Source organism: Cervus elaphus, chromosome 25, assembly GCF_910594005.1.
Source record: "Cervus elaphus chromosome 25, mCerEla1.1, whole genome shotgun sequence".
Taxonomy (NCBI): Eukaryota; Metazoa; Chordata; class Mammalia; order Artiodactyla; family Cervidae; genus Cervus; species Cervus elaphus.
In genome coordinates this window covers 31,982,116-31,997,085 of record NC_057839.1, presented here as the reverse complement: position 1 = coordinate 31,997,085, position 14,970 = coordinate 31,982,116, and the positions used below count along the sequence as shown (strand labels likewise).

The 14,970-nt window shown below is 37.6% G+C and overlaps 1 protein-coding gene across 1 annotated transcript in view; it reads right to left on the bottom strand.

The window, feature by feature from the left end:
* HCN1 (hyperpolarization activated cyclic nucleotide gated potassium channel 1) overlaps nucleotides 1-14,970 on the bottom strand; it is a 436,789-nt gene that overhangs the window by 74,373 nt on the left and 347,446 nt on the right. The window contains exon 5 of the mRNA XM_043887787.1: nucleotides 12,999-13,145. Coding sequence (XP_043743722.1) covers nucleotides 12,999-13,145 — 147 coding nt within the window. The remainder of the gene's footprint in view (nucleotides 1-12,998; nucleotides 13,146-14,970) is intronic.

Genomic DNA, 14,970 nt, shown 5'->3' with positions numbered 1-14,970 from the left:
ATTTATAGTTTAAGCATTTCCATGTACAATTCACAAGAACATTCATAATGTTGAGCGTTGCCACTAGTGATTGTGCGTGCTGAGTCACTTCAGTCGTGTCTGACTCTTGATACCCGACGGACTGTAGCCTGCCAGACTCCTCTGTCCATGGGATTCTCCAGGCAAGAATACTGGGGTGGGTTGTCATACCGTCCTCCAGGGATCTTCTTGACCCAGGGATCGAACTGGCATCTCTTATGTCTCCTGCACTGGCAGGTGGGTTTTTTACCACTAGCGCCACCTGGGAAGTTCCTCTGTATCTATACCTAGAACACTCTCATCAATTTCAACCAAAGTTCTGTAACCTTTAAACTATAACTTTCTCCCTGCACTCAAATCACTGATAAATTCTACTCTCTGTTGCTATGAATGTGCTTATTTCACCAGCCTCATAAGTGGAATTATACAACACTAGCACAGGATTAATTTTTGAAGTCCTAAACACTGTCACCCAGAAAAATATTGGGGTAGGGGTGAGTATGGAAGTTCAGTTCAGTCACTCAGTCTTGCCCGACTCTTTGTGACCCCAGGGACTGCAGCATGCCAGGCCTCCCTGTCCATCACCAACTCCCAGAGTTTACCCAAACTCATGTCCATTGAGTCAGTGATGCCATCCAGCCATCTCATCCTCTGTCCTCCCCTTCTCCTTGTACCTTCAATCTTTCCCAGCACTAGGGTCTTTTCCAAAGAGTCAGTTCTTTGCATCAGGTGGCCAAAGGATTGGAGTTTCAGCTTCAGCATCAGTCCCTCCAATGAGTATTCAGGACTGATTTCCTTTAGGATGGACTGGTTGGATCTCCTTGCAGTTCAAAGGACTCTCAAGAGTCTTCTCCAACACCACAGTTCAAAAGCATCAATTCTCTGGTGCTCAGCTGTCTTTATAGTCCAACTCTCACATCCATAGATGACTACTGGAAAAACCATAGCCTTGACTAGACAGACCTTTGTCAGCAAAGTAATGTCTCTGTTTTTTAATAGTCTGTCTAGGTTGGTCATCACTTTTCTTCCAAGGAGCAAGTGTCTTTTAATTTCATGGCTGCAGTCACCATCTGCAGTGATTTTGGAGTCCAAAAAAATAAAGTTTCTCACTGTTTCCATTGTTTCCCCATCTATTTGCCATGAACTGATGGGACCAGATGCCATGATCTTAGTTTTCTGAATGTTGAGCTTTAAGCCAACTTTTTCACTCTCCTCTTTCACTTTCATCAAGAAGCTCTTTAGTTCTTCTTCACTTTCTGCCATAAAGCTGGTGTCATTTGCATATCTGAGGTTACTGATATTTTCCCCAGCAATCTTGATTCCAGCTTGTGTTTCATCCAACTCAATGTTTCTCGTGATGTACTCTTCATGTAAGTTAAATAAGCAGGGTGACAATATTCAGCCTTGATGTATTCCTTTCCTGATTTAGAACTAGTCTGTTGTTCCATGTCCAGTTCTAACTGTTTCTTCCTGACCTGCATACAGATTTCTTGAGAAGCAGGTCAGGTGGTCTGGTATTCCCATCTCTTTAGGAGTTTTCCACAGGTTGTTGTGATCCACACAGTCAAAGGCTTTGGCATAATCAATAAAGCAGAGTACTGAAGGGATGTTAGGAAAAATCAAGGAAAAGGTACAGCGATCTGGCTCTTGCTCAATGATACAAACTGTCTTCCTCCTGACCTTCCCAGTTTCCCTTTCCTCCATGTCCTCCCCAGTACTTGCTATATCTTGTCCTTTGATAACAGACATTCCAATAGGTGTGAGGTGATAGCTCCCTGTGGTTTTGATTTGCATTTTTCTAATAATCAGTTAAATTCAGCACATCTCAATATGTCTCAGGGCCATTTGAATGTCTTTTCTGGGGGAAAAAAAAGTCTATTCGGGTCCTTTGCCCACTTTTTAAATGGACTACTTGCTTTCCTGTTCTTGAGTTATGTCAGTTGTTTATGTATTTTGAATATTAACCTATCCTCAGATGTGTGGATTCCAAGTATTTTCTTCCAGTCCGTGGGTTGTCTTTTTATTGTGTTGATTGTTCTGCAGAAACTTTTTAGTTTTATGTAGTTTGACTAACAGTTTTTATTTTATTGCTTGTGTTTTAGGTCTCATCCAAAAAAATCATTTTCAGAACCCATGTCAAGAAGCATTTTTTCCTATGTTTTCTTCTAAGAGTTTTGTGATTTTAGGTCCATATGTTTAAGTCTTTCTTTGGGATTGGAATGAAAACTGACCTTTTCCAGTCCTGTGACCACTGCTGAGTTTTCCAAATTTGCTGGCATATTGAGTGCAGCACTTTCACAACATCATCTTTCAGGATTTGAAATAGCTCAACTGAAATTCCATCACCTCCACTAGCTTTGTTCATAGTGATGCTTCCTAAGGCCCACTTGACTTCACATTCCAGGATGTCTGGCTCTAGGTGACTGATCACAGCATCGTGATTATCTGGTAGGTGAGTGATCACACCATCGTGCTTATCTGGTAGGTGAGTGATCATACCATCGTGATTATCTGGGTCATGAAGATCTTTTTTGTACAGTTCTTCTGTGTATTCTTAACCTCTTCTTAATATCTTCTGCTTCTGTTAGGTCCCTACCATTTCTGTCATTTATTGAGCCCATTTTTGCATGAAATGTTCCCTTGGTATCTCTAATTTTCTTGAAGAGATCTCTAGTCTTTCCCATTCTATTGTTTCCCTCTATTTCTTTGCACTGATCACTGAGGAAGGCTTTCTTATCTCTCCTTGCTATTCTTTGGAACTCCAATACTTTGGCAATCTGATGCGAAGAGCTGACTCATTTGAAAAGACCCTGATGCTGGTAAAGACTGAGGGCAGAAGGAGAAGGGGAAAACAGAGGATAAGATGGTTGGATGGCATCACCGACTCAATGGACATGGGTTTGGGTGAACTGTGGGAGTTGGTGATGGACAGTGAGGCCTGGCATGCTGCAGTTCATGGGGTCGCAAAGAGTCGGACACGACTGAGCAACTGAACTGAGCTGAACTGAATTTAAGTCTTTAATCCATTTCAAAGTTTAGTGAGTAATGTCTGCTTTGCTCTGGCAATTAACCATATGTAGCTTCCTACATTTCTTGTATTTTTAGTAATGTATTTTAACTTTTTCTTCATTTTTTTTTTCATGTTTTTCTATCTTTTCTTGACAAACACACAGTAAAGCACTGTGGGACTAGAAACTACATTTTATAATTTACCTTCTCATCATGCTTGAATCAGTATCTTGTACACATTAAGAAATCAATAAATGCTTTTTGTCTGTTTGTTTTCTAAAAACTAGGGATACAAGGGAAAAGTTCTAAGATGAAAGTGGAAAGACTCAATTGCTTTCCTTGGTAATGTGACCAAGATTAGATCACTTACATATATTTTCTAGCCTTTGGTTACTGTGCCTTTTATGTGAGTATATGACACACGATTCCTGTACAGCTTTATCATACTATGGGTCTGAAAGAAAGTGGAAGTGAAGTCACTCAGTCATGTCCGACTCTTTGCGACCCCATGGACGATAGCCTACCAGGCTCCTTCGTCCATGGGATTCTCCAGGCAAGGGTATTGGAGCGGGTTACCATTTCCTTCTCCAGGGGATCTTCCCGACCCAGGGATTGAACCCAGGTCTCCAGCATTGGAGGCAGACGCTTTAACCTCTGAGCCACCAGGGAAGTGTCTAGGCTATTTTAATTAATCTGAACTAAACACATTTTTAGGAGACATTCAAAAAACCAATAAGTATGTACTTTAAAAGTTTATTCTGAATTATACTAAATATATGCATGCAAATTAGGATTTTTTCCCTAACATTCTATTCAACAAATTAAAGGTCAGAAGGACAGTATTATACTCTCAGCCCAATTCATGTTCTGTGAAAATGAAATATACTGACGTCCTATATTCTGCTGGGACACATGATCTGTACCTATTTTCAGCCCACAGCTCTTCACATGCCATTGTTTAAAAATAGATCAGTTCTGAACTTTGGAGACAGACTTAGAAGTGCATTAACCTCTTTCTCGACTGTTAAGTTTGCCATTTTGCTCTAATCAAATCAGTATAAATCTGATCATGATAAAAATAGACCTTCTTACTTTGTACACATTCCAACAGGCTCTCATAAGCAGAGGGGTATGGCTCACTGAATTTTTCTAATTAGTTTTTTGTTTTAAATATACTCCTGCATTAAAGTGTCATCAGTCTCTGATCCTAACATTCCAATGCCAAGTTTTGATGCTAAGATGTTGTCTCCAGAGGGCTGGTTGTTAAACTGGAGGGAGGGCTTGTTAGCAGATTGTTTGAATAAATTCCAAAAGAAATGAGACATACGATAAACCTGGAGTTAGTGTCCCTCTGAAGTATGGTCTAACACCCTCTATATGACCTCTCACAGCACTAACACACAGTTATAATTGCTGGCTTAAATTTCTGTCTCTCCTCAAGTTGTAAGAGCCGTGTGGGCTGCGACTATATACTATTTTTCACGGAATCATAGTAATACTAAGAATCAAATTTTACTGTGTACTTACTATGTACCAGGCACTTTTCAAACTTTTAATGTTTTTTTTTCTCATTTAATTTTAAAACATCTCTGTTAGGTACTTATCATCATCATTTATATTTAAAGATGAAGAAAGTAAAATATGTACAAGTTGTGAAATAGCCCAAAGTCGTGCAGATACTAAGTTGTGGTGCTGCATTTATATGAGGCTATTGGCACCATGGAGAACAGTGTGGGACTTACCATATGATCCAGCAATCCCACTGCTGGGCATGTACCTGGAGAAAATCATACTTCAAAAAGATACATGCACCCCAATGTTCATTTCAGAACTACTTACAACAGCTGAGACATGGAAGCAACCTAAATGTCCATCCACAGATTAATGGATAAAGATGTGGTATGTGGGATTGCTGGATCATATGGTAAGTCCCACACTGTTCTCCATAGTGTCATTCAGCTCAGTTCAGCTCAGTCGCTCAGTTGTGTCCGACTTTTTGCGACCCCATGAATCGCAGCATGCCAGGCCACCCTGTCCATCACCAACTCCCGGAGTTTACTCAAACTCATGTCCATCGAGTTGGTGATGCTATCCAGCCATCTCATCCTCTGTGGTCCCCTTATTCTCCTGCCCCCAATCCCTCCCAGCATCAGGGTCTTTTCCAATGAGTCAACTCTTCACATGAGGTGGCCAAAGTACTGGAGTTTCAGCTTCAGCATCAGTCCTTCCAATGAACACCCAGGACTGATCTCCTTTAGGATGGACTGGATGGATCTCCTTGCAGTCCAAGGGACTCCCAAGAGTCTTCTCTAACACCACAGTTCAAAAGCATCATTTTTTCACCACTCAGCTTTCTTCACAGTCCAACTCTCACATCCATACATGACGACTGGAAAAACCATAGCCTTGACTAGATGGACCTTTGTTGACAAAGTAATGTCTTTGCTTTTTAATATGCTGTCTAGGTTGGTCATAACTTTCCTTCCAAGGAGTCAGCGTCTTTTAAATTCATGGCTGCAATCACCATCTGCAGTGATTTTGGAGCCCCCCAAAATAAAGTCTGACACTGTTTCCACTGTTTCCCCATATTTTTCCCATGAAGTGATGGGACCAGATGCCATGATCTTAGTGCCATTAGCTTCATATAAATGCAGCACCACAACTTAGTATCTGCACAAGTTTGGGCTATTTCATAACTTGCACATATTTTACTTTCTTCATCTTTAAATATAAATGATGATGATAAGTACCTAACAGAGTACATACAATGGAATATTATTCAGCCTTAAAATAAGTATACCACACATACAATGGAATATTATTCAGCCTTCAAATAAGTATGAAATAATGCCATTTGCAGCAACATAAATGGGCCTAGAGATTATCACACTGAATTAAGTCACACAGAGAAACACAAATCTAAAAAATGATACAAGAAACTTATTTACAAAACAGAAAGACTCACAGCCTTAAAAATAAACTTGTGGTTACCAAAGGGGGATGGTGGGGAGGGGGGCTATAAATTAGGAAATTGGGATTAACAAATACACACTATTATATTAAAATAGATCATCAAAAAGGATCTACTGTATAGCACAGGGAACTCTACTTAGTATTCTGTAATAACCTATATGGGAAAAGAATCTGAAAAAGAATAGACATATGTATATGTATAACTAAATCACTTTGGTGTACACCTGAACTTAACATAACATTATAAATTAACTATTTGTTATTTGATTGATCAGTTGTGTCTGACCGTTTGTGACCCCATGGACTGTAGACTGCCAGGCTCCTCTGTCCATGGGATTTTATAGGCAAGAATTCTGGAGTGTGTTGCCATTTCCTTCTCCAGGGGATTTTCCCGACTCAGATATCAAACCCCTACGTCCTACATTGGCAGGGGGATTCTTTACCACTGAGCCACCAGTAAACTTCAGTATAAAATAAAAACAAACAAAAAATGAGGCCAGTGGAACCAGGGCCATATTCTACCCCTGACGCTGCATGGCTCCTCCATAGTTGGCTTTCACTCATACATGATGCTATTCAAAACACTGAGAATATCATAAAGGCAATTTAAACCATTCAAAACAATGAAACAGAAGACCTCTGAGCCCACAAGGCAAAACAGGTGCATATTTTAAGTGGATGGAAGAAGAACAGGAGCGCTCTTCAGGCAAACCAGGCCTGGGTACAACAGGGAGGGAGAGGAGGTTTCTGGAGATCACTGAAGTCCATCTTTGCAGACTCAGAATTTTAACCTACACAGTCGCAGACCAACCAGAGAGTGACGATTCTAGATGACAGATAACTAATGCATCACTATAGTGGCTCTAATTTAAAATGCCAAGTTTCTAGGTACTATTCTAAGCAATTTTTTCAGAAAACTGTAGTTGTTCCTGTATTCTCGGGTCCATGTATATTAGTTGACAGTGAAACAAAGATAATTTTTTTAGATGACTTTCCAATCACTTCTCAGGATGCTGACAATGCCAGTGAGTGCTGTGGTCATATGGCCTAGCTCGAGGATGAAGAACACACAGATTTATGTGCCATTCTGAATTTTCTCCACCTTGAGTGGCTCACTGCGTAGGTTCAGACAGGGAATCTAGCAACTTTTGTTTTACGAACCACTGACATTACCCTAAGGCACACCTGGCATAACAATGTAAGAAAAATAGTATTTGTTTTCTATCTATCTCATGGATACTATTAATATTATAGAGTTTGGACAAAACACTCAGAAACCTTTAAAAATTGTACTGTTTTGGCATACTCCCCCACTCCTCAGGTTTACTCAGAAATAAATCACTAATGTGTATAAACATTGAGAAAGTTAAAAAGAAAATAAAAACAACTACATGCAAAATAGGACCTTCTGAGTTTTTAGTGTATATATCAAAACAAACTCACAGAGGAATCTAAAGATGCCAGCATCCTTTCATTATATGTTAGAAACCACGTTCTCCATAGTACAATCTAAAGTGATACTAAGAATGTTAAGTGGCATAGTATATCATAATTCTGGGTATCACTTTTCTTCATGCCAGCATCTCTAGTGTGTCTCCAAAATGCTCCCTTGAAGTTCTAATCATCTAATAATCTCCAGCCTCTAACAATTTGACTTTATTTATCCAACAAGCAGTTATTAAAGATGTACTATGGAGGGGCTGGAGCTATGGTGGAAATCAAGAAGTCCTTACTTTTTTGGGTCCTGAGTTCCTATAGCCGATCAGACAATTAACAAATAAATAAAAAGAGACAACAAGACAACAAAGTGATGTATACCAACAGCAAAGCTCATGTGATGGAGAATGCAAGGAAATTAACTCAGATGAACTTCTCAGTGGAGGCCCTGCTAAGGAGGCAACATTTTATTGAGACCTCAACAGTGAGTCGGGTATTTGTTGAAGGCATTTCAGCAATTTGTTCCAATGTATGAAAGAGATAAATCACGTAGTTTCTGCACAGGAATTCTTTCAATAAAGTAGTGCTCTCGAAATATCTACTAGCTAAATTATTTTGCATATGCATGATATGAGTTTCTGGTAAGAACTTTCAAAGGTCACACAAATGAAATTCTTCCTGTCATTTTACATCTAAGAGATTCTTCATATTTAAAAATATTGAAACACATTGAAAAGAAAGGATGAAGAATAAATAAAACACAGATTTAATTGATTATGAGTAAGGAATAATTTCACATTCCTCTATTTTCAAACAATGGGGTTTTTTAATAAGCTTTTTAGAATCTAAAGTTTGACCTGACTTTCACTTTTGTACATTTGTGAGTACCCAGACTTGTGTTAGCAGAAATTGTTGCTCTAAAGTATATATCAGCATCTCAAATTATGCAAAATACTTTCATAAAAAGGAAGATTCTGGACAATGAAGCATTTTAGTTAGAAGTCTTATTAAAATGTAAGATAATTGTTGGCTCAAACTTGAATATATGATTAACAATTACATGTGGTATGTGTTTGTGCATACAATGCACATCTTATATTTTTACCTTTTATTAAAATATACATGTCAAATAATCTAGTTTTCTCTTTCTAAGTATCTTGGTTTCATTAATTTTATATTTATAGTATCAATCATTCAATGTCTTCTAAATGCCAGGCACTTTCTGGACACAAGAGGCACAATAGGGACCAAAATACATCTTTGCATAAATTAACACCCCATCTTCTAAATTAGAATACAGCTTTTGAAAGACAGAATGATGTATTTTACTACTTTTAAAATGTTTCTTGTGATCTACCACTATGACCTAAATATAGCAGGTACATAATACTCCAAGTTAACAGAGAGCAAGATATATTTCCCATTGTTCTTACTAAACTTTTCTTTGTAAAACATATCTGGCTTTTTTAGATCCAGGTTTCATTTGAATAATGACTTCTGTTACCGGCTGGCCAATGTCTTTGCTTACCTTCCTATGCTACTCTTCCTGTTTCTATAGTTTTAGTTCATGTTAAAGTCTGGCTTTTGTGTGACTCTGATGCCAGAAGAGCAAAAGTTGAAGAACAAAGGAACAAACATTGTTTTCACCTTTTTAAGGTGTTAAATATTTCAGCATTTCATGCTTCAACTTCTAAGATCTCTAATTTGATTAAATATCCATACTTTTTTACCCTGCTTTTCACTCATAATTCAGTAAAAGACCATTTTTCTAATAAACATTTAATGAGCTCCTATCAAATACTAGTCATTAGAGACACCAAGATACTACGGCACAGTCTCTATCCTCAAGACGCTCACAGTCTTGAAAGAGACAAAGAGTAATCTGACAAATGAAAATACAGTGATAGAGAGTTTTCAGAGAAAATTTATGAAGAAACTCATGCCTGGTAAGACTGTTTGATGGAAAATTGAAGGAAAGTTGGGTAGAAAGGATTGAAGATAGGGAGGGTAGCATAAAGAAAGGCCAAGAGACAATCAGCAACATTTTTCCTCCCAGGGAAATTATCAACAATTTTCTGTCAGTGAGTCATGAATGTAAAGGTGGAGGCAGATCAGAGAGCTTCTCCAGTGCAATTCAAGCAGCTTGGCCTTTTTCTTAGAGGGGATAGGAAGCCATAGTTAGATTCCAAGAGAGTAACATTGGACCTGTATTGTATATCATTCAATGTGATAGCCAAGGGATGGGATGCGTTTGAGCTAATTGAGATCAAAGGTAGGGAGGAAAGTGGTGGGTGCACATCAGAAAGTGAAGTAAAAGATGCTGAAGCTCTGAACTATGCTGCTGCTGCTGCTGCTGCGTCTCTTCAGTCGTGTCCGACTGTGCAACCGCATAGATGGCAGCCCACCAGGCTCCTCTGTCCCTGGGATTCTCCAGGCAAGAACATGGCATATGAAAATATAAGGGAAAAATTATTATAAGTGAATGACAGAATAGTTGTAGGAATTGAGGGAATTGGGGGCATGTGTATAGATGTGAGAGTTGGACTATAAAGAAAGCTGAGCACTGAAGAATTGATACTTTTGAACTGTGGTGCTGGAAAAGACTCTTGAGAGTCCCTTGGACTGCAAGGAGATCCAATCAGTCCATCCTAAAGGAGATCAGTCCTGAATATTCACTGGAAGGACTGATGCTGAAACTCCAATACTTTGGCCACTGATGCGAAGTACCGACTCATTGGAAAAGACCCTGATGCTGGGAAAGATTGAAGGCGGGAGAAGAAGGGGACAACAGAGGATGAGATGGTTGGATGTCATCACCGATGCAATGGACATGAGTTTGAGTAGGCTCTGGGAGGTGGTGATGGACAGGGAAGCCTGGCATGCTACAGTCCATGGGTCGCAAAGAGTCAGACACGACTGAGCAACTGAACTGAAGGGGATAAAAATGAAAAGTGGAATTTTTCCACTTAAGATCAGAGTCAAAGTGTGGCAGTAACTAATAACAAACACATGATTAAGAAAATTTTCTTGTTATTCTGATTTTATATTACATTAACCATTTTTAGCATGGAGAAATGTTTCTTGTTTAATCATTCAGCTTTTTAGGGTTCATTTTTATTCTCACTTTCTGTTGGCTTTCTATAGTCCCTCAATGACATTTTCTGTTGGAATCCTTACTTTTTTGCTTCTTTCAAATAAATCATTAGATTTATTGTATCCATCTGCCTATTGATTCCATCTTAATCCCTGATACTGTCTATTTAGCTACCTTTGTTTCTACACTATGGCCCATCCTACCCCACCTTTGAATCCTGCCTGGCCCTTGAGAACCTAACCTGGTATCAGTGTCCTGTTTGGCCCCTTAGTGAAGAGGATTTGTATTTAAAACAAAATCTATAATCCAACAAAGAGATAAAGCAAAACATATTAATAGATTAAAAAACATGACATATAGCTTTTTAAAAAATACAAAGGTTTAATTCTATTTCTCAAAGCAAAAATATTTGCACGTTATTATTTGATTGAGGACTCTGTAGAGAAAATAAGTTAATCAATAGCAGATATTCAGCTCCTTCTGTTTCCAAAACTCTTAACTGATGTCTTAAGGCTTAAAAAATATAAATAACTTAAAAAAAATATATAAATAACTTTTAATGGATGTAGATACTTAGGGATGGTTATAAATGGTAAAGATGCTAGGTGAAATGGACATATTTATTGAGTATTTTATACTTGCTACATATAGTAGGAATTTCAAGAAAAATTTAAAATATAGAGGAAGTGACCTTTGCTCTTAAGGAACTTTCAAGACAAAAGTGGAGGAAACTAATGTGGAAAAATCGTGATAATAGACAAAATGGAAAGTAGTACTCAAACATTATGGACTTGGTGCCCTGGGGGTCAGGGAAAAAAGAGACCAGATCTAATTTGGACAATCAAAGGAAGTAAAAATAAAGAAGTATTATTTGAACTACATTTGCCAACAGATGAGAAACATATCTGGAAAACATATGATGCAAGTTGAGAAATCAGAATTGCTTTTTCCAAAACAGTAAGTTGTACAATTTGGCTATAGGCCACTTTGGAAAATATAGGGTAATAGGGAAAAATAAAGCTGGAAATTTAGCAAGGATCAGAGCATAGAAGGGCTTGAATATGAGCCCAAAGAGGCTCTATTTAACTGTAAACACAATGTTTCTGAGCAGAGACATGACTATCTCATTCACGTAAAAGAAGATTAATTTGGCATCACTGCTTTAAGTGGTAACTAGAGAAAACAGACCAAAGGTTGGAAGGTAAACTAAAGGGATAGTGCAAATAGTCCATGTGACAGCAATAAGGTTAGGGTCATGAACTTGATAAAAGAGACAAGGACACACGTGTAAGATACATTGTTACAGTGAATTGATAGCATTTGGTGATTGACTGGATGTGCAGAGCAGAGAAAGATTAAAAAAGACTAAAGTTTTACATTCTGTATGACTCAAAATAATAACTAAAATATTTACAGGAAGAGAGACTTCAAAGGATAAATGGCTTAGTGATGGAAGATAATCACTTTAATACATAGCTTACTATATATGTATGGCAAATGGAAATCATGTAGCAATGGCAAAGGGAAATCATATAGCTTTTAAGAAAACAGAGATTATGTCAAGAATTTGGAGGTCAAATTTCCAGAACTAAAGAGTGAGATGAAATAAATAAGAAAATAAATCCAGAAATGGAAAGTGAAAAGCCAAAGGCACTAATGGTTTAGTGTTAGAGGAGCTCCCCCAGAAGATTCAGGATATAGGTGTTATTAAGTGTTTACAAGAACTGCCAATGGATCCAAGACAAATGATGTCATGACTAAATGTTCACTGATAATTTTCAAGGAAACGATTTTGGTAAAGAAGTGGAGGTTGAACCACAGTGGAAGATAAGTATAGAATAATCTTTCTAGATTGGTAGTAAAAGAAAAGAGAAAGAGAAAACCAGTGTAAGAAACACAATCACAAGAATGTTCTTTTGATCTAGGGGTGACCTGAACATTCTGGTGGGCAGAGGGAAGACATCTAGGGAGGGAAGGAAGGGCCACTTGAGAAAAGAGGTGGTTATAGATGCTACAAAGTGTTTTAATGAGGTAACATTAAATGAATGACTCACAAGGGTCAAGTAGTCTGTGATCAGGGTCCAGGAGATGAACAGGGAAAACAAAAATAGGAAAAAGGTAGAAATCACAAAGAAGTTAATGAAACAGTTTGGTGAGCGGGAGATGAGAGAGTGGAAGACTGGGAGGCTATGGACAATGAGGGCCAAAGAAAGGACATGTAACCAGGGATACAGAAAATAAATTGGTATCTTGAGAATCATAATTAGCAGAACAATTCTCCAGTCATTTTTTAAAAACACAGAGCCTGTAAATGTGAGAACATAAGGGTGAATAAAAGGAAAAATTGTTTTAACATTCAGTTTTAATTTTTTTTGAGTAATGTCAAAACATGGAATAGAGGATTTTCCAGGAAAAGAGAAAGTAAACAATGATCACACTCGTGGAGACTGAGGACAATAAATCTTACCTCTCTCAGAGGATCATTGAGTTCATTGAGAATATTTTCCTCATCAAAGATTTTGCCTTGGTATCTGTGTTCATAATAATCATGTATCTTCTGACGCATATCAGCTGGTAACTTATGGAACGACATGTATTGTTCCACTTGCTTATACTGTAAGGGAAGGAAAAAACAGAAATTAGAAAACGTTGTTAGGCTGTATGAGAAACCATGATGTGATTTTGTTATGCTATATTCAATAACTTTTGAGTAACAGTAACAAAATGAAGAAATTTAAGGTGAAGGAATTAATGTACTAGGTTGTAAAGTACCTACTTGATGTCACATACTATAGATGGTATGTGTTTAGGTAAACATTTCCTGTGAAGACCTGAAAAGTTATGGAGAGGAAGCGTGGAAGGAGTTCAGAGTGAACTGGGTGTAGCCCCAAAAATCCTGTGATGAGGCAAGAAAAAAAATATGCAACGCTATTTAAAAAAAAAATAGTTCTAAAAGAAGTATGCAGTTGCTGTTAAGGATTTGGAGAAAGAATTTCATAACTTTGGATAGAACAAAGGTTTTATCTTAGACCTTACAGCCAAAGATAAGACCTAATTAAAATTTTAATCTGGATGCACAAAGTTTGGCAACCGGTTGTAAGTCATATACACTCAAGCGACACTCATGCCCTATAAATTAAGAGACTATGTTTGACTTAAATTTAAGATGTAGAAAAATATCAGAATGAGACTAGATCCACATAGTTTTATAGCTGAAACTTAATTTAGACACTTAATTTTATTTAAATAAGTACTTCTTAAACCTGATTGTTTATAAAACTTGGGCTGAGGTGGTCTTTGGGGAATGATTTGCATTCCTAACTCCAGATATTGATTCTGTTGAGGGACTTGCCTTTGTAAATTTACATACATACTCATATACATAAACACACACTTTAAAAAAAAGTCCTTGCAAATCAAACAGGAACCCAGAAGCACGTATATTACTTGGTAGCTTATTAGAGGAGAATTTCAGGCTTTAAAAAATCAGAATCTGCATCTTAAGAAAGATGCCCTGGATGACTCACACACATTTAAATTTGAGAAATAGTCCCTTGATATTTTAAATGCAGGCAATCATAAGACTATACTTTGAAAAAAATTGGTTAGAACCCCCTAAATTAGTTCCACTGTGCAGATGATAAAGCTGAGTACAAATAAAAAGGTAGGTAATAAAATTGGATAAAGATAATGGAAAAAAATCTTTCCTTAAACATGACACATTTGGTGTATTATCTATGAATATTTTTGTTTCAAATCTTTTCCTGATAACAGAGCTCAAGCCAGAAGATCTAAAGGACTGGACTCCTTGCCCATATTTATTGTAAATATAACTGGTAATTGATAATAAATATACATAATAGGAAACAGCAACCCATTGTATTGTGCTTCTTCAAATATTTTTAAGTACATTATTTACTCATAAAATTCATATTTTTTGGACATTCTCTTTTAGAGATTAGTATTCTCAAAGGAAACACAACTTTGTCATGAGATCCCTTTATTTGGTCACCAGACTGTTCCTTAAAGTAAAGCCTGCTGGCCTAACTACTGTGGGTGTGTATGTGTATACCTACAGTAACCCTAGTAGGTTACACACACACACACACACACACACACACACACACATTTACATATTAAAGTAAATCCTGCAGGCTTACTACTACTGTAGGCACACACACACATATATTGATGATTTTGAGCTCTTGTGCTTCAGAATACTCTTGAGAGTCCCTTGGACAGCACAGAGAACAAACCAGTAAATCCTAAAGCAAATCAACTTTGAATATTCATCGGAAAGACTGATGCTAAAGCTGAAGCTCCAACATTTTGGCCACCTGATGTGAAGAGCCGACTCTTGGAAAAGACCCTGATGCTGGGAAAGATTGAGGGCAGGAGAAGTAGGGGGTGACAGGATGAGATGGTTGGATGGCATCACT